At 41.8% G+C, this 21,232-nt stretch overlaps 1 protein-coding gene across 9 annotated transcripts in view; it reads left to right on the top strand.

Annotated features, from left to right (window-relative positions):
* hdac4 (histone deacetylase 4) overlaps positions 1-21,232 on the top strand; it is a 382,917-nt gene that overhangs the window by 217,786 nt on the left and 143,899 nt on the right. For 8 of the 9 annotated variants that reach the window (XM_033024530.1, XM_033024529.1, XM_033024526.1 and 5 more), the window contains one exon: positions 8,859-8,990. The exons of the other annotated variant lie outside the window; for it this stretch is intronic. In XM_033024530.1, coding sequence (XP_032880421.1) covers positions 8,859-8,990 — 132 coding nt within the window. The remainder of the gene's footprint in view (positions 1-8,858; positions 8,991-21,232) is intronic. 9 annotated transcript variants of the gene reach the window in all.

Genomic DNA, 21,232 nt, shown 5'->3' with positions numbered 1-21,232 from the left:
ATGTGAATATATCTATAATAATCTATACATAACTAAAACTCTGATTGTGTTATCTTCGGGTTTGGCAGTCTTTCTATTTGCGCAAAATCGGTTCACGATAGCGCTACGATTTTCGCCAATTCACTCACAGTTCTCCTGCACTGCGAGTGCACCAAGTATCGTTCCGATCGGTTGAATGTCGTAAAAGTTAGTGAGGTTTAAAAATCTTAAAAACCGCGCATGCGCAGATCGATCTCTTCTGCCATTCAGCGCTGTGCAGATTAGTCTCTTCCCCTGTCACTCCACGGGACGGTCCGACCCAGCCCCAAGCAGACCAGCGTCGGAGAACCCGACCCAGCCCAGTATGGGAGACCGTAGCCCGGCCCAGCCCAGAGTCGGAGATGTCGCCAAACGGAAATCGGAGACTCTGATCCTGGCGGAGGAGAACGACCAGCTGTGAATCCCCATCGCACCGCCAATTCCAGCCACTACCCCTCTGGTCCCCCTCGCTGGTTCCTCCCCCCCTCCCCGTGATGCGCCCTCTCCCCCATGGCTCTACCCCGTCTTTTCTCTGAGCTCACTCCACTCTGCCCCCACATCCCTCTACCCCCACATACCCATCCCCTGCCCACATACCCCTCCCCCCCACAACCCTCCCCCCCGCCCACACACACACCCCACCCCCACACATTCCCACGCCCCCACAACTCCCCACCCCCATTTGATTAATGATTATCCATTGAGAGGATAATACTTTTTTCTCTGCTTTACGATATTGAAGTTTCAAGCTCTTAATAGTAATATGCAATTGTGATCAATTCGACATATTAGCAACTCAGGAAAGAAAAGCAGACTGAGCTAGTGAAATTTCATGAGAGTTTAGAATAATCTAACAACATTAACATTAATCTAACAACGTAACCTTAAAATAATGTTACATTATTATGTTTTATCGTGTTATAATGGCTACTTGCTATACAGCTTTGGGAGGCTTGATAGAATGGACTGTTTAGGAATGACAATGATGTGAATAAAATCAGAATAGTATTTTGTGTTAATGTTATACTTAATAGGATTGTCCCTAATGCGTAGATGATAAGATTTAAATTACATGTGAGCAGTTCTGATTGTATGTTTAGTGCATATTTCAGTGAAGTACAATATTTCAAATAGGTAATAGCAAATTAGATGCATTGACAAAAATGAATGAAAGCAGCCCAGTTGTAAGATGAAAAATTAGAGGCGTTTTGTATAGGTCACCACTGTTTAGGAACAACAAAGCTTCTACCATTGAAAGTAGCTGAAATTCAAAGGAAGCTGAAACTGTTTGAGTGGGCTGGCACTAAGAAGCCTGTAATTTGTGTAGCTGCTTTGTTGAGCTTAACATTAAATGTTCTGATTCTCGAGATGAAGAGGTGATCTTTGTCATCTGCCCACACACACTTCCTGTTAAACAGCAGACCAATCTCTCCCGCTCTGACTGCACATTCATTGTCTAGCACCCACGCACAATCAAATAGAATATTCTTACAACTTGCCATTAAAACCTGAATACATACTGAACTAAAGGGCCTTGCAATTGACATGTAATTCATGATGGGGAAACAAGAGGCTTCCTGAGCAAGCACTTGAGAGAAAGTGTACAGTTTCTGAAGGCCCAGGATTACAACAGTTTTCATTTTGTTGTTCAGATGATGATGTAAAGAAGTAATAATTATGCCAAAGATATTCTTAATATTGCTTAGTTTTGCAGAAGTGTTGTTCACATCTAGATTTATTTGATGTTTCGTTTTTGTTGATTTAGTTGATTTATGGATAAGATTTTTGGTCAACCCTAACCATTAAGACTATTTTTGCTAACAAGAGGTCTTGTATAGAAATTAAATATCTCTAAATGTAATTGATTATGCACAAATTGTACGGTTCCATTCATTTTTGTCGTTAAAAGTCAAAATAGGGCTGTTTTTAATTAGAAATATAAATTTTGACGAATTTCAAAAGGTGATGACGCTACTGATTTTTGAAGACATTAGCAAAATTAATTTGCTTTTATGATGGATGTCCTTTTGAATTTGTTGTTGAGTAATGAACTTGATAATATTACCATCTGAATGCAAGGTGATATAGTTACCAGAATAATGCTATTTAAATGAAACCATTCATTGACAGTTTTGCCAAAGTTCATTTTTCTACAAATACATGGAACTACAGATGTTGGTTTACAAATAAAGATACAAAGTGCTGGAGTAACTCTGCAGGTCAGGTAATATCTCTAGATAACATGGATGGGTAATGTTTCTCCAGAGATGCTGCCTGACCGTTAAGTACTCCCGTGCTTTGTGTCTATATTTCTCAGTTTTCTACAGCTTTCCTGTATAAATTTATTTTATTCGCTGATGTACTTACCCAGGATATCATATGGATAATGAATGTAGTACTTACTGTAATAACATATATACGCTTTGAGCATGAAAATAGACAATACAAACTTAAATATTCCGTTTACATGCTGTATTTTTGAGCAATGCTATTTTTTTTTCCAAAAGTGATTTTCTTTTCCCCCTTTGTCTGATGGAATAACTTACAGTGCTGGTATCACACCCAGCACAGTGCCAAGTTTCTGCAATCTTCCTTATCAGATAGCGGAGACAAAATATTGTAGCTTTAACTAAATCATTGCAGAGATATATTTATGTAGTACCTAATGAACCATGATGAACACATATTTGGATTCTTTGGGCTTTAATTTAGAAAGAGAAGCATAGTCATTTTCATAATTTCTTTGCTCAGCATTTTTTTAAAATAAACTAAAAAACACTTGCAAGTGGTCCATTTATAGTTGTTGACATTTGGATTTGAGCATACTTTTAAAACTGATCCAGATTATAGAAATCAACCAAGTTGTGTCAAACTACCAAAGCTTTTGTAATATGTCACATAATTACTAACCATCTTAAATTGAAAATAAATGTTCTTACCTTACTGGACGTACGGTTTATTTTCTGTTTGCATTAAGTATCTACAATTGCAGCTGAACTAGCTTCTATTTTCTATTCTACTGTGTGATGAAAGAAAATATTGCAATTTGTACATTACCTTTATCTTTGTGATCCAAATTATGTACGCTGAGTTGTGGAAATGGACTGAAACATGTATTTATCATATATTGTGTCATGGTCTTGGACAGTTGATTTAACCTAATAACAAATGTAATTTGTGTGCCAGAATGATCATTGCGTCTTGTAGACTATTCTTAGTAGCATCTTGCTATATATAACAATAAGACTATATATCTCCTCATTCTAACTCACTTCTCCATACCCAGTCCCAACAAAACCAGATGAGGCATCTCCTCACCATCAACGCTCCTTAGACTTTGTAAATTTCAATAGGATTGTCTCTCATTTTTCAAAACACTTGAGAGTTTAGGCTCAATCTATCTGATCTTTCCTTATAAGGTAACCCTTCTTGCATAGAAGATATCCAGAGACCCTTCCCAACACTGACTCCAATAAGTGGACAAAACCACATGTAGCACACATGTTGGGTTCTCATCAAATTCCAATAAGTTCCTGATTTGATCTCCTTATTTTTGGACTCCACCTTGAAATAAAGGTCAACCCATTCACCTCTAATTAATTTCTATACATGCATGCTAACTTTGTATTTCTTCTGTGAGAACAAGAGTCTGGCATCTTATCTGTTCTTCTAAAGCAGGCAACCACACATCCCTTCATATTCTGCTTGTCTTATTTAAACTGTTTATAGTGAAACTTTGATAATCCAGAAGGCTCAGGACTTTGGACTGACAGATTTTTCTGCCTACTGGATGTTATTCCTACTAATACACCAATACATCTTTCATTCACTTTTTTCAGTTGCGAAATAGTACTATTATACATTTTCCAATGAACTCCATAGGTATAAAGGGAGTACAGGAAACAGTGCCCCTGTGAGTTGGAATGGAGCATTGCATATTGCATCCTGTGAGCCACATGTTAAACCCCTGGGATTTCTCAGTAGACAGACAGTAGATTATCAGTTTTACTGTATTTCTTTTATGTCACCACTTTATATCCTTCTCATATATCCATTTATTTATTGTATTATCCCTAACTTTGATATAATACACTGACCCTTCATCTAAATCATTAATATAGATTGAAAACAGCTGCACCTCAAACATCAATCCTTTTGGCATCCCAACCGTTACAGTTTGCCAACCTGAAAAGGACTACTTTATATGAGGCCTTCTCAATACACAATAGACAGTGGGTGCATGAGTAGGCCTTTCGAGCCAGCACCGCCATTCACTGTGATCATGGCTGATCATCCACAATCAGTACCCCGTTCCTGCCTTCTCCCCATATCCCTTGACTCTACTATCTTTAAGATCTCTATCTAACTCCCTCTTGAAAGCATCCAGAGATTTGGCCTCCACTGCCTTCTGAGGCAGCGAATTCCACAGATTTACAACTCTCTGGGTGAAAAAGATTTTTCTCATCACCGTTCTAAATGGCCTATCCCTTATTCTTAAACTGTGGCCCCTGGTTCTGGACTCCCCTAACATCGGGAACATGTTTCCTGCCTCTAACGTGTCCAATCCCTTAATAATCTTATATGTTTCAATAAGATCCCTTCTCATCCTAAATTCCAGTGTATACAAGCCCAGTCACACCATTCTTCAAAAATATGACAGTCCCGCCATCCCGGGAATTAACCTCGTGAACCTACGCTGCACTCCCTCAATAGCAAGAATGTCATTCCTCAAATTTGGAGACTAAAACTGTACACAATACTCCAGGTGTTGTCTCACTAGGGCCCTGTACAACTGCAGAAGGACCTCTTTGTTCCTCTCAACTCCTCTTGTTATGAAGACCAACATGCCATTAGCTTTCTTGACTGCTTGCTGTACCTGCATACTTACTTTCGGTGACTGATGAACAAGGTTACCAAGATCTCGTTGTACCTCGCCTTTTCCGAACTTGACACCATTCAGATAATAATCTGCCTTCCTGTTCTTGCCACCAAAGTGGATAACCTCACATTTATCCATATTAAACTGCATCTGCCCACTCTCCCAACCTGTCCAAGTCCTCCTGCATCCTCATAGCATCCTCCTCACAGTTCACAGCCACCCAGCTTTGTGTCATCTGCAAATTTACTAATGTTACTTTTAATCCCTTCATCTAAATCATTAATGTATAATGTAAATAGCTGCGGTCCCAGAACCGAGCCTTGCGGTACCCCACGAGTCACTGCATGCCATTCTGAAAGGGACCCGTTAATCCCTATTCTTTGTTTTCCTGTCTGCCCACCAATTTTCTATCCATGTCAGTACCCTACCCCCAATATCATGTGCTCTAATTTTGCCCACTAATCTCCTGTGGGACCTTATCAAAGGCTTTCTGAAAGTCCACGTATACACTACATCCACTGTCTCTCCTGTGTCCATTTTCCTGGTTACATCCTCAAAAAATTCCAGAAGATTAGTCAAGCATGATTTTCCCTTCGTAAATTCCTGCTGACTCAGACCGATTCTGTTACTGTGCCGCTATTTCATCTTATATAATTGACTTCCAGCATCTTCCCCACCACCGATGTTCTCCTTGTTTGAAGCACTTTTCTTCCAAAAGCATTTGGAAATACAAATAAAATGTATCCAGGTTATAACAAAGGATTATCATTCTCTACCATGAGAACTATATCTCTAATAAAATGTTACTAAATTTGTCAAATATAGTTTTTCTTTCATTAACTATGTTGACTCTGTTTCAGGGTTTCTAAATGTCTTAATACTGCTTCCTTCATGAAGGTCTGACTTGTATTTCCCTGCTTGCTGTCTCTTTTCTGCCTTGAATAGTAGTTATATTTCCATGGAACTACAGTGCGTTCCATAATGTTTGGGACCAAGACCCATCATTTTTTTATTTGCCTCTGTACTCCACAATTTGAGATTTGTAATAGAAAAAAATCACATGTGGTTAGTGCACATTGTCAGATTTTAATAAAAAGCAATTTTTATACATTTTGGTTATACATTTCACCATGTTTATACATAGTCCCCCCATTTCAGGGCACCATAATGTTTGGGACACATGATTTCACATATGTTTGTAGTTGCTCAGGTGCGTAATAATTGCCTCCTTAATGCAGGTATAAGAGAGCTCTCTGCACATCGTCTTTCCTCCAGTCTTTCCATCACCTTTGGAAACTTTTATTGCTGTTTATCAACATGAGGACCAAAATTGTGTCAATGAAAGTCAAAGAAGTCAGTATGACTGAGAAACAAGAATAAAACTGTTAAACACATCAGCCAAACCTTAGGCTTACCAAAATCAACTGTTTGGAACATTATTAAGAAGAAAGAGAGCACTGGTGAGCTTACTAATCGCAAAGGGACTGGCAGGCCAAGGACGACCTCCACAGCTGATGACAGAAGAATTCTCTCTATGATAAAGGAAAAAACCCAAACACCTGTCCGACAGATCAGAAACACTCTTCAGGAGTCAGGTGTGAATTTGTCAATGACCACTGACCGCAGAAGATCTCATGAACAGAAATACAGAGGCGACACTGCAAGATGCAAACCACTGGTTAGCCGCAAAAATAGGATTGCAAGGTTCCAATTTGCCAAGAGGTACTTAAAAGAGCAACCACAGTTCTGGAAAAGGTCTTGTGGACAGATGAGACGATGATTAACATATCAGAGTGATGGCAAGAGCAAAGTATGGAGGAGAGAAGGAACTGCCCAAGATCCAAAGCATACCACCTTATCTGTGAAACATGGTGGTAGGATTGTTGTGGCCTGGGCATGTATGGCTGCTGAAGGTACTGGCTCACTTATCTTCATTGATGATACAACTGCTGATGGTAGTAGCATAATGAATTCTGAAGTGTATAGGCACATCCTATCTGCTCAAGTTCAAACAAATGCCTCAAAACTCATTGGTCGGCAGTTCATTCTACAGCAAGACAATGATCCCAAACATACTGCTAAAGTAACAAAGGAGTTTTTCAAAGCTAAAAAATGGTCAATTCATGAGTGGCCAAGTCAATCACCCGCTCTGAACCCAATTGAGCAACCCTTTTATATGCTGAAGAGAAAACTGAAGGGGACTTGCTGCCAAAACAAGCATAAGCTAAAGATGGCTGCAATACAGGCCTCGCAGAGCATCACCAGAGAAGACACCCAGCAACTGGTGATGTCCACGAATCGCAGACTTCAAGCAGTCATTGCATGCAAAGGATATGCAACAAAATACTAAACATGACTACTTTCATTTACATGACATTGCTGTGTCCCAAACATTATGGTGCCCTGAAATGGGGGGACTATGTATAAACACTGCTGTAATTTCAAGGACACCAAAAAGTATAAAAATGACCTTTATTAAAATCTGACATTGAGCACTTTAACCACATGTGCTTTTTTCTATTACAAATCTCAAATTGTGGAGTACAGAGACAAATAAATAAATGATGGGTCTTTGGCCCAAACATTATGGTGGGCACTGTATCTGGGATCTAGGGAACTTTAAAATATCCCTATTAATACATCAACAGACCTCCTTTAAAACCCTGGGCATGGTGTTCAATGGACTATTCAATCTTTAGCCCCATTATTTTACTTTTTTCAGAATTTTTACATTCTTCCATCGCTTTTCTCTGATATCCTTTCACATACATAATATTTATTGCACATGCAGTTGTCTTTCCCAGCACTTTTTCTTATAGTCCATACTTTTAAAGGCATTACCTTTTTCTTATATGGAGTCTAAGGGTACCAGGTGCCCTCTGGTGCCTTACGGAAGTATCAGTAATTAATAGAGAACTTCGACCAACCCTGTACATTTTGAAAGGAGGACGAATGTTACCTTTTTAAAACAAATATATAGTGAGAATATCCATGTAAATTTTACAAATCGCATCTAGACCTGCAATTATAAAGAGTTGAGATACAGCACACTGCAGAAAACTTGAATGTTTACACGTTTCTGTCTATATTAACCATATGGTTGTTTCCATTACATCAAAAGTATGCATGGAGAAAAGGATTTTACAATAGCTTTATGGCTAAATGTGTGTCATTTTACACACTGGTCTAAATATTCATTAATAATATTAAAAGAAAGAAAAGGTAACTTGTTGAATTTAGGAAGAGCCCTCCTGCACCTTTAAGGATGAAGTGAAAGTTGTATTCAGTGAGCTCTTTCCCTTTCTTTCTTCGTTCTTGCTACGCCAACACTAATCTGACAGAAATTACTTAATAAAATAATTTGAACTTCTTTAATTGCTTATATTAATAAAATGAATTGTATTCATGCAGTGCTGAGTTATATGGGCCAGGAGGATACTGAGAAATGTTGTATTCAGTACTGAATTAGATCCTATACATATACAGTTTATATCCCCATTCACAATTGCTATCCAGTGACAGGAAGTGCGCATGTGCAGTTCTTGGGTGAAAATGGAATCTGTCAGGTCCAGGGCAGCTCGATGTGTTTACCCGATGACAAGTAAGCGGCTAATATTCCCACCAGTTATTGGTTTTGTGGCTTTTTATGAAAGATGTGGAGGCAGATTAGTGAAATCATAAGTCTGAAGAAGGGTTTCGGCCTGAAACGTTGCCTATTTCCATCGCTCCATAGATGCTGCTGCACCCGCTGAATTTCTCCAGCTTTTTTGTGTACCTAGTGAAATCATAACATGCAAAGAGAAAAATTGAGACCCTTTCAAAAATGATATTTTCTGATTTAAAAATTGAACAAGTCCTAAAGAAACATACTTTACCCTGGCTCAGTGAATTATACTTTATTTTTATAAAAGGCTCAGGAATATATTCACAAAAATTTAATTGTTGCTGTTTCATTTAACAGCATCTGAGCCGAACTTAAAGGTACGGTCCAGACTAAAACAGAAAGTGGCAGAGAGAAGAAGTAGTCCTTTACTACGGAGAAAAGATGGCAGCGCCATAACCACACTTAAAAAAAGACCCATGGATGTTCCAGGTATGTCAACAATAAGTAAAAAGTGGCTGTGAGTGAAGGGCATTCTTTAATGTTCTTTGTTTAGATATTGATGCCATTTCCTGATAGAATTTTTTTTCTGTTGAGCTCATGATTCTGTATGAGAAGGATTCAAATAACTTGTTTAAAATGAATATTATTGTGGTTTTCAAAATAAATAAAATGCTTTTGAATATCCAGCCACAGTAAGTCTCCACTGATTGGATAACATAACTAGAATATTTCAGTAGATTATAATTTTAGTGTTGAGGTTTAATCCTAACCAATTGTACTGAATTATTAAGATTTTAAGACCTGCCCTTCAAATCACTTGAATATATCCTTCCAATCTCATGACCCATAGTTTGAGGTGGTTGTTTTAGAAGTCAGAGAACTATTGCTTATAATATCTATTATTCTTCTCCACTGCTTCTAGCCCAGAGCTCTCCAAACAGAATAAACTTCCAGTTGTTGGCACTTCTGTGTGTATGATTTGCCAGCATACAAACTTGCATAATGACATCAAATGATATGAAATGCTTTGTGTTGGTTTATTGTTGTCGCATTTACTGAGATACAGTGAAAAAATTAATTCTGTGTGCTATCCAGTCAAATCATGTCATATTTGAGTAAATCAGGTAATCAGTTACAGAGAAAATGCAGATGAAAGAAGTGCAAGGGCCGCAAGGAGGTAGATTGGAAGATCATACTTAGCATATGAGAGACCTGTTCAATAATCTGATAACAACAGAAAGAATTTGTTCTTGAATCCGATGGTACATACTTTCAAGCTTTTGTATCTTTTGCCTGGTGGTGGGGGTGGGGTAGAGAGAGAATGACCAAGCTGTGAGTGGTCCTTGATTAAGTTGGATGCTTTCCTGAGATAGCATGAAGTGTAGATGGAATTGATGGGGTGAGCTCCTTTCGCCACTCTTTGCAATTTCTTGTTTTAAGCAGAGCAGTTGCCATACCAAGCTGTGCTGCATCTGGATGGTATATTCTCTATGGTGCAACTGTAGAAATTGATAAGAGACATTACATGCATGTCCTGACTTGTGCACAATTGTAACCACTTATACCATGCAGGTCTTAACTGGAGATCTGCTTCGGTGTTCATTAGAGGGCACCACCCGAGTCACTGACAGAGGGTCGGAGGTACCTGGTTTTCTGCTGTTAGGCACCTTTTTCAAAACATCTTACGATTGATCACCCAACACCCCACCGTTCCATTTCCCACTCAAAAAGTCTCAGAATCACATTGTAAGAAGGAACTGCAGATGCTGGTTTAAACCGATTGTTAGCTGTTTGTTGGGTAAAAATGAGAAGGTAGTGCGACTTGGGTGGGGGAGGTATAGAGAGAGAGAGAGAGAGAGAGAGGGAATGCCGGGGCTCACTGAAGTGAGAGAAATCAATATCAAACCACTGGGCTGCTGTAAGCTGCCCAAGTGAAATATGAGATGCTGTTCCTCCAATTTGCATTTAGCCTCACTCTGACAATGGAGGAGACCTAGGACAGAAAGGTCTGTGTAGGAATGGGAAAGAGAATTAAAGCGTTCAGCAACCGGGAGATCAGATTGGTTCAGGCGGGCTGAGCGAAGGTATTCTGCAAAATGATAGCCCAGTCTGCGTTTGGTCTCGCCGATGTATAAGAGTCCACATCTCGAACACTGGTTTCAGTAGATGAGGTTGGAGGAGGTGCAAGGGAACCTCTGCCTAACCTGAAAGGACTGTTGGGGTCCATGGACAGTTGAAGGAGGAGGTATAGCGACAGGTGTTGCATCTTCTGCGGTTGCAGGGGAAGGTACCTGGGGAGGGGGTGGTTTGGGTGGGAAGGGATGAGTTAACCAGAGAGTTGCGGAGGAAACGGTCTCAGCGGAAGGCGGAAAGGGATGGCGTGTTTCCTTTATCATTTTTACTTTTTTGCATATCTTTCATTCATTGTTCTTTATCTCTCCACATCACCATATCTCTTGTTTCCCTTATCTCTAACCAGTCTCATTGACTGATTGAGACTCTCAATGTGATCTTGCCTGATCTTACCTGTTTCAACTCTTTCTCCATCAAACCTTTCATTAAATCCCCTCTATGCTATTCATTTTCTGTAGTGGCAGGGCTCATGGGGGAAAGAGCCTTTCTGTCAGACATGTTACTTTGAATTGTCCCCATGATTAAATCTAAAATTGTCGCTTGCCTTTGTTTGGACATTTTGAGATCTAGGCCCTGGAGTAATTCTTGCATTAAAGTGACTTGAAGGGCACATTGTTTTCCAAAGTAGTCAGATCTGATCACTGAGAATTTGAAATTGAATTTTTGGGTATGAGGAACCAGGTTTTGAAAGGGTTGATTTATTTTTATAATCATCTTGTTCGGTGAATTTAACGTTGATTATCTAACATTAAATCATTACGAATAATGTGATATCAAAACATAACACGTGTTTTATCCTTTTGCAAAAACGGGAGTGGAAACAAATTTTGCAATACACCTTTACTATTGTCCAATACATACAGAATTAAACTAGTTGTATATTAAATAGAACATGACAACACCGTATTGTTCATCATGAAGGCTGATATCAGAAGATCCTTCACAAGGGTGTACCCTTGGAAAGCATCCAGCTCCGATGGTATACCTGGCTGTGTTTTTGTTAAATCTGTGCAGACCAACTAACTGGAGTTTTTGCAGGCATCATCAACCTCTCATTAAGGTCCAAGATCCCCACCTGCTTTAAAAGAACATCCATAATACCATTGGAAAAAGCAGAGAAGGTTGACATGTCTCAAAGACTCTCAACCTGTAGCACTCCTGCCCCTGGTGATGAAGTGCTATGGGAGATTGATATGGCGCATGTTAAACACCGGCCGAAGCAAAGATTTGGACCCACTACAATTTGCCTAATACCACAGCAGGTCAACAGGAGATGCACGTCGGGTTGTTGTTCATTGAACGCCATCATCCCCTATAAACTTGTCATTAAACTAAGAAAACTGAGTCTCTGCTTGTCCCTATATAATTGGATCCTCGATTTCCTGATCAGCAGACTGCAATCAGCCCAAATTGGGAACGAGACTTCCTTCTCGATAAACATCAAACAGGAGAACCACAACCCGATATGCTCAGTCCCCTGCTTTACTCTCTCTGTACCCATAACTTGGTGGCTAGACACAGCTCCAATGCTATCTTGAAAAAGTCTAAAGTCACCAACCTGAACGACTACCGCCCGGTTGCCCTAACTCCAATCCCAATGAAGTGCTTCGAAAGGCTGGTCCTCTCCCACATCAAATCCAGCATCCCTGCCTCACTGGACTCTCAACAATTTGCATACAGGGCAAATAGATCAACAGAGAATGCCATCTCTCTGGCTCTTCACACTGTCCTGACTCACCTGGACAGAGAGGGCACGTACGTGAGGATGCTCTTCATTGACTATAGCTCTGCATTCAATACGGTCATCCCCACCAAGCTCACCACCAAACTCCACCAGCTAGGCCTCAGCTCGCCGATATGCGATTGGATCCTGAACTTTCTGACGGAGCGACCGCAGGCAGTGAGACTGGGCCCGCACCTGTCCTCCACTATCACCCTGAGCACCGGTACACCACAGGGCTGTGTACTAAGCCCCATGCTCTACTCCCTCTTCACTCACGACTGTGTTCCTGCATTCGACACCAACACCATTGTGAAGTTTGCAGACGACACAACAGTGATTGGGCTGATCACCAACGGTGATGAAACAAAATACAGAGCGGAGGTGCAGAACCTGGCGGACTGGTGCGCACGTAACAACTTGTCACTAAACACCTCCAAGACCAAGGAGCTGATTATTGACTTCAGGAGGTCCCATAATGGAGAATACGCCCCAATCTCCATTTACGGGGAAAGTGTGGAGAGAGTGTCCAGCTTTAAGTTTCTGGGCACTCACATTTCAGAGGACCTCACATGGTCCACCAACACCGCTGCGCTGGTCAAGAAGGCACAGCAACGACTGTTCTTCCTGAGGACATTAAAAAAGACTGGTCTGCCCCAACAGCTGCTGACAACCTTCTACCGCTGCACCACAGAGAGCATATTAACGTATGGCATCTCTGTGTGGTATCTCAGCTGCACGGAGGCGGAGAGGAGAGCTCTTCAGCGCGTCGTCCACAGAGCGCAGAGGATTATTGGGACACAGCTACCAGCCTTGGAGGGCATCTACCACACACGGTGCCTCAGGAAGGCCGTCAGCATCCATAAAGACTCCTCACACCCTTGTAACGGACTGTTCGAACTACTTCCCTCCGGCAGACGTTACAAGGACTTCTACGCCCGAACCTCCAGACTCAGAAACAGCTTTATTCCCAGAGCTATAGCGGCTCTGAACCGGCCCTGCTGAGTGCTCCCCATCCCCCCTGGACTGTCTCCCTCGGATGGTCACGTCACACATCATATTTATTTATTTTACTTTTCTTTTACATCGGTTGGAAGCTGCATACTAAATCTCGTTGCGCTGATGTGCAATGACAATAAAAGATATTATTATTATTATTATTATTATTAAATTTGCAGACAATACCACCGTTGTTGGATGATAATGGGTAATGAGTCAGAGTACAGGATTGAATGGTGCTAGCACAACAACCTTGCTTTCAATGTTAACAAGACCAAGGACTTGATTGTTGACTTCAGGAGGGCAAACTAAGGGAGCCATGAAGTTGTCTTCATCAGTGGGACGGTGGTGGAGAGACTCAACAGCTTTAGGTTCTTAGGCATGCATATCTCTGAAGATCTGTCCTGGGCCCAGCACATTGATGCAATTACAACGTAAGATCATTCTTCTTCCTTAGAAGATCGAGGAGATTTGCCATGTCACCAAATATAGAGTCATAGTGAGATATAGTGTGGAAACAGGCCCTTCGGCCCATCTTGCCCATACCGGCCAGCATGTCCCAGCTGCACTAGTCCCACCTGCCTGCGTTTGGTCCATATCACTCCAAACCTGTCCTATTCATGTACCTGTCTTAAATGTTTCTTAAACGTTGGGATAGTCCCAGCCTCAACTACCTCCTCTGGCAGCATGTTCCATACGCCCACCACCCTTTATGTGAAAAAAGTCACCCCTCAGATTCCTATTAAATCTATCCCCTTCACCTTAAACCTTGGTCCTCGATTCACCTACTCTGGGCAAAATACTCTGCATCTACCCGATCTATTCCTCTCATGATTTTATACACAATCATAAATCATGATTTATATATCTATGGAACTTCTACGGGTATATGGTTGAGAGATTACTGTCTGGCTGCATCACGGCCTTGTTTGCTAACGCAAACACCAAGGAATGAAGGAGGCGGCAGAAAGTGGTAAACATTGCCAGGCCCATCATGGGTACAGACCTCCCCATCATTGAACGGATCTGCAGGTGGTGCTGCCTCAGGAAGGCAGCTAATTCATCAAAGACCCACACCATCGTGGGCATGCTTTCAACTCAGCATGAAAACTGACTTACAGGCTCAAGAACAACATCTTCCAGCAATTCCTTTGACTCCTCACACTTCCTCCGAGTCCAAGACGTAGCTATGGGCACCGCATGGGCCCAAGCTCTGCCTGCCTCTTTGTAGGATACGTTGAACAATCCCCGTTCCAGGCATACACTGGCTCTATCCCCGAACTCTATCTCCGTTACATTGATGACTGCATCGCTATTACCTCCTACACCCATGCAGAACTCATGGACTTCATCAACGTCACCACCAATTTTCATCACCACCAATCTCCGACACCTCCCTCCCCTTTCTTGATCTCACTGTCTTCATCACAAGAAATAGACTATTGACTAACGTCTATTACAAACCCACTGACTCCCACAACTATCTCGACTACACTTCTTCCCACCCTGCTTCCTGTAAAGACTCTATCCCCTACTCCCAATTCCTTCGTCTACGCCGCATCTGCGCCCAAGGTGAGGTGTTCCATACTAGAACATCCGAGATATCCTCATTCTTTAGGGAACGGAGGCTCGCCTCTCCCGTCACAGATGAGGACCTCACTCGTATCTCCTCGGTACCCCGCAGCCCTGCCCTTGCTCCCCCTCCCCCTAGTCGCAACAGAGACAGAGAGTCCCCCTAGTACTTACCTTCCACCCCATCAGCCGTCGCATCCAACACATAAACCTCCAGAATTTCTGCCACCTTCATTGGGATCCCACTACTAGCCACATTTTCCCATCGCCACCCCTTTCCACCTTCCGCAGAGACTGTTCCCTCCACAACTCCCTGGTTAACTCATCCTTTCCCACCCAAACCACCCCCTCCCCAGGTACTTTCCCCTGCAACCGCAGAAGATGCAGCATCTGTTGCTTTGCCTCCTCGACTGTCCATGGACCCCGACAGTCCTTCCAGGGTAGGCAGAGATTCACATGCACCTCCTGCAACCTCATCTATAGTATTCGTTGTTCAAGATGTGGACTCTTGTACATTTGGGAATCCAAACACAGACTAGGTGATTGTTTCGCGGTACGCCTTCGCTCGGATTGCGTGAACCAACCTGATCTCCCGGTTGCTGGAAACTTAAATTCTCCTTCCCATTCCTACACAGACCTTTCTGTTCTAGGTCTCCTCCATTGTCAAAGAGAGGTGAAATGCAAATTGGAGGAACAGCATCTCATATTTTGTTTTAGCAGCTTACAGCTCAGTGATTAGAATATTGATTACTCTCTCTCTTCATCCCTCCCCCACCCAAGTCGCACTAGCTTTTCATTTGCTGCCTGTCCCGCTGAGTTACTCCAGCTTTTTGTGTCTATCTTCTGTTTAAACATCTGCAGTTCCTTCCAGCAACTATCAGACTCTTGAACTCTGAAGAATATTGAACCTCAAATGATGTAGCTGTCATTTTCAGGTTTGCATGTGAAAATGGATATGATTGTTGGAGTGCCTGCTTATACAATGACCTTGAAGACAGAACCCATACTCAAAATATGTTTATAGCGTCATCTATCTATATAATATAAAAGTCTTGTCTTGTTTCTATATGTGTGCGTTTGTGTGTGTGTGTGTCTGTGATTGAGATTGTATCTACCCCAAAACGTTTCACAGTAGCGCTAAAATTTTTGCAGAACCTTACTCAGCTTTTTCCCGTTGTATGTCTAATCAACTTTCCTTCAGATTTGATGTTATATTTCACGTTATTGATATTTAAAGGTTTAAAAAGCCAACTTTCAGGATAATAACTGACAAGACGTTTCTGGCAGCTTTCAGTGATGATGTCACAATGGCATCTCAGTCCTCCAATCACAATGAGATCTTTTTTACACAAGCTGCTGTGAACATTCCGACAACTGTAAATGACATCACAATGTGATCTCTTCTGCCAACACACAAGCTATGAGAGTTGACGGAGTGGGGAATTGGAGGAGAATAAATTTTATTTAAACATTATCTTTTGTGGGGGAATGCGAAAGGGGAGAGGTGAGGGAGGGTAGGGAAAAGGAGATTACTGAGAGACATTGGGATCAGCAGCTTCAAGGGGAGTAAGGAGAGAGTGAGATTTCCCCTCTCCCCCCCCCAACGTGGGAAGGATTGATAGAGACAGAGAGAGACTGGCAGTTATGACATCACAATGCCCTACCGACTACAATGGTGCTATTCCAGAACACTGAGTCCTTCACAGCAAATGTCCATCAGGGAAAGAATCTGCCAACCCAACCCAGCACAGCAAACTTTAATGATTAATTTGGAGAACAAAAGCTGGTCTTGTCGGTAGCACCTGCATCACATTAAATCTTAAGATGAGGGAGGGTGGAAAAAATGAGCCGACCTGCACAGTTGGGGGCTATGGGTGAGTGGTGGAATATTGCATTGGGGGAAGGGGTTGCGTTGGAACGGGAGAGTGGTAGAATCTTACGTTGGGGAATGGCTTGCGTTGGGGGACCAGGTCTCCCGTGGGGGTTATGGGTGAGTGGTCGAATGTTGCGTTGGGGGAACGGGTTGCTTTGGGGGACCAGGCCTCCCGTGTGACAGGGACCCAACGGGTGAGTGGTGGAAACGGGTAGTGTTACGTTGGGGAATGGGTTGCGTTGGGGGACTAGGCCTCACGTTGGGGCTATGGGTGAGTGGTGGAATATTGCGTTGGGGTACGGGTTACGTTGGGGGAACGGGTGAATGGTGGAAACGGGTAGTGTTGGGGGAACGGGTGAATGGTGGATTATTGCGATGGGGGAATGCGGCCCAACGGGTTCCACTTGGTCTGGTATACTATTAAAAGTCTCTTGTTTCTATGTGGGTGTCTGTGTGTGTCTATCTATGTGAATGGATTTTCGCCAAAATGGTACACGGTAGCGCTACAATTTTTGCAGAACTTTAATCAGCTTTACCCGTCGTCAGTCTAATCAACTTTCCTTCAGATTTGATGTTATATTACACAAGTTATTGATGTTTAAAGGTTTAAAGAATGGTGGATTATTGCGTCAGGGACGGAACCCAACAGGTCCCTCTTAGTCTAGTTTAAACAAGGTACAACATAAATGCAAGTTTCCCCCCCCCCATGAGTAGAAATGGAATGGCATTGATTGTGTTGTGCACCAACTGCAACCCATGCCTGGAATAAAGTGATGTAAACACATTTATTTCAGTTGAACAACCAATGTACTTTTTTAATCCTAGATAGGAAGTTCTTGCAATGCAAAAAGGATGTTTGGCACCGGATAAAAGATTCCATTAATATAAATATACATATACAGAATTTCAGTTTTTGCAGTGAAAATACCTACCCAAAAAAGGGAAAGCAAAATACAGAACATCTTTTGAACATACTTTGAGAAAGTCTCATCTATCTATATACTTTTAAAACTCTCTCGGAGATTTTTACAATTTCGGTAAATTTCACAATTTCATAAATGCACTCCTCTAAATTTGGTCAATTATTTCCCCAGATTTTGAATAAAGTTGTTCGCAAAACTCACTTTTTAAAATATAATCACCGCTTGCCAACTGCTGACGTTACAATGCCTACATGCCCACCAATCCAGGCCCACCTGCCTCCTGCCCCCCCCCCGCCACTGTGGATTAAAGGCGCAGAAAGATCGAGAAAGTTCTGCAGAACAAAGATTCTACAGCTCCGTTCCGCTATAGGATCTTTGTTCGGCAGCGGCGCCTCACGCGCTGAACCTTCTCCCCACTGTCGGCGCAGCTCGTGAAGCCCCGCCCACCTGCGCGCCAAAATTATGATTAATTTCAAATGCAAATAAGCTCTCTAAGAAAAAGAAAATGAATATTGCTTGCACAATCATGCTGATTGAGATCAGGATACTAAAAGCTGAGAAGTCTTTTACATTAAAAATAACAGTTGAAAATTATAAAGCTAGAAGTTTCAAAATGATTCCTGGTATACATTTAATTAAACATAGTTTTTCTGTTTGCCGTTTTTGTAAAAAACATTATCAAACATTGAAGATTAGCAGCAAACATCAGCATGGACGCCGTGGCCAAAGGGTCTGTTTCTGTGCTATACGTTTATAATTTTATGACTATGTCAGCTGCCCTGTTGGAGATTTGAAAACTTGAAACGATTTTGAAAACTTTTGCATAATGTTTTATATGTCAACAATAAATAATATGGAGTTTTTAATGTCTTATCAGTGTATTTAGTTCTGCTGCAAGGTGTCTTGTAATTTCAATTACTGCAGCGAGCAGGTGGGGGGAAACAGTTTAGAGAGGTGTATGGAAATGTGATGCGCCACCTACACTTCGAGAGATGAAAGTATTCTTATCTACAGAAAGCTGATGTATGGTGATCTGGTACAACAGTAATTAGAGGAAAGAAAATGTATTACTCGGGGAAACTATGGAGTTTATGGAACTCACAAGAACGATTGAAGTAAATAATTTGAATGCAGCTAATAGAAGGCTGGGTAAATGTATCCGAGCAAAAGGAATTGAACAGGTTATGCTAATGGACGTAGATGAAGAAAAGTGAAAGAGGTTTAAGTTGAACATAATTAGAGTGGACTGATTGGGCTGATGGCCAGATAATAAATCACAGATATTCTGTCTTTTATTTATAGAATTTATATTGATTGATGTTTGCTGAGCCACACTTAGTGTGCTTGGTTCGTACAGGGGGAATGTTGAGACTTTAATCCTTTGTCATATTGACTTGCAGAGGAAAGGTATTCTGTAACCAACGACTACATATTATCATAGAGCCATAGAATTTTTATGACGCAGAAAGAGGTAGTTTAGTCCATTGAATCTATGACATCTTCTAGCAGGCCCGCAAATGAATTTCCTTATGCCTGCCCTACTAATTCTGTTGTCACAGTTACACTTTGAACATTGAAAGTGAGAGCAGGCTATTTTAGACTGGGTATTGAGTAATGAGGAAGGGTTAGTTAGCAGTCTTGTTGTACGTGCCCCCTTGGGCAAGAGTGACCATAATATGGTTGAGTTCTTCATTAGGATGGAGAGTGACATTGTTAATTCAGAAACAATGGTTCTGAACTTAAAGAAAGGTAACTTTGAGGGTATGAGACGTGAATTGGCCAAGATTGACTGGCAATTAATTCTAAAAGGGTTGACGGTGGATATGCAATGGAAGACATTTAAAGACTGCATGGATGAACTACAAAAATTGTTCATCCCAGTTTGGCAAAAGAATAAATCAGGGAAGGTAGTGCATCCGTGGATAACAAGGGAAATCAGGGATAGTATCAAAGCGAAGGATGATGCGTACAAATTAGCCAGAAAAAGCAGCATACCGGAGGACTGGGAGAAATTCAGAGACCAGCAGAGGAGGACAAAGGGCTTAATTAGGAAAGGAAAAATAGATTATGAAAGAAAACTGGCAGGGAACATAAAAACTGACTGCAAAAGTTTTTATAGATATGTGAAAAGAAAGAGATTAGTTAAAACAAATGTAGGGTCCCTTGCAGTCAGAAACGGGTGAGTTGATCATGGGGAACAAGGATATGGCGGACCAATTGAATAACTACTTTGGTTCCGTCTTCACTAAGGAAGACATAAATAATCTGCCGGAAATAGCAGGGGACCGCGGGTCAAAGGAGTTGGAGGAATTGAGTGAAATCCAGGTTAGCCGGGAAGTGGTGTTGGGTAAATTAAATGGATTAAAGGCTGATAAATCCCCAGGGCCAGATAGGCTGCATCCCAGAGTACTTAAGGAAGTAGCTCCAGAAATAGTGGATGCATTAGTAATAATCTTTCAAAACTCTTTAGATTCTGGAGTAGTTCCTGAGGATTGGCGGGTAGCAAACGTAACCCCACTTTTTAAGAAGGGAGGGAGAGAGAAAACGGGGAATTACAGACCAGTTAGTCTAACATCGGTAGTGGGGAAACTGCTAGAGTCAGTTATTAAAGATGGGATAGCAGCACATTTGGAAAGTGGTGAAATCATTGGAGAAGTCAGCATGGATTTACAAAAGGTAAATCATGTCTGACGAATCTTATAGAATTTTTCGAGGATGTAACTAGTAGCGTGGATAGGGGAGAACCAGTGGATGTGGTGTATCTGGACTTCCAGAAGGCTTTCGACAAGGTCCCACATGAGAGATTAGTTTACAAACTTAAAGCACACGGCATTGGGGGTTCAGTATTGATGTGGATAGAGAACTGGCTGGCAAACAGGAAGCAAAGAATAGGAGTAAACGGGTCCTTTTCACAATGGCAGGCAGTGACTAGTGGGGTACCGCAAGGCTCAGTGCTGGGACCCCAGCTATTTACAATATATATTAATGATCTGGATGAGGGAATTGAAGGCAATATCTCCAAGTTTGCGGATGACACTAAGCTGGGGGGCAGTGTTAGCTGTGAGGAGGACGCTAGGAGACTGCAAGGTGACTTGGATAGGCTGGGTGAGTGGGCAAATGTTTGGCAGATGCAGTATAATGTGGATAAATGTGAGGTTATCCATTTTGGTGGCAAAAACATGAAAGCAGACTATTATCTAAATGATGGCCGACTAGGAAAAGGGGAGATGCAGCGAGACCTGGGTGTCATGGTACACCAGTCATTGAAAGTGGGCATGCAGGTGCAGCAGGCAGTGAAGAAAGCGAATGGTATGTTAGCTTTCATAGCAAAAGGATTTGAGTATAGGAGCAGGGAGGTTCTACTGCAGTTGTACAGGGTCTTGGTGAGACCACACCTGGAGTATTGCGTACAGTTTTGGTCTCCAAATCTGAGGAAGGACATTATTGCCATAGAGGGAGTGCAGAGAAGGTTCACCAGACTGATTCCTGGGATGTCAGGACTGTCTTATGA

Source organism: Amblyraja radiata, chromosome 7, assembly GCF_010909765.2.
Source record: "Amblyraja radiata isolate CabotCenter1 chromosome 7, sAmbRad1.1.pri, whole genome shotgun sequence".
NCBI classification, from domain to species: Eukaryota; Metazoa; Chordata; class Chondrichthyes; order Rajiformes; family Rajidae; genus Amblyraja; species Amblyraja radiata.
Note: the sequence above shows the minus strand (reverse complement) of the source record. Positions and strands in the feature narration are given on the sequence as shown.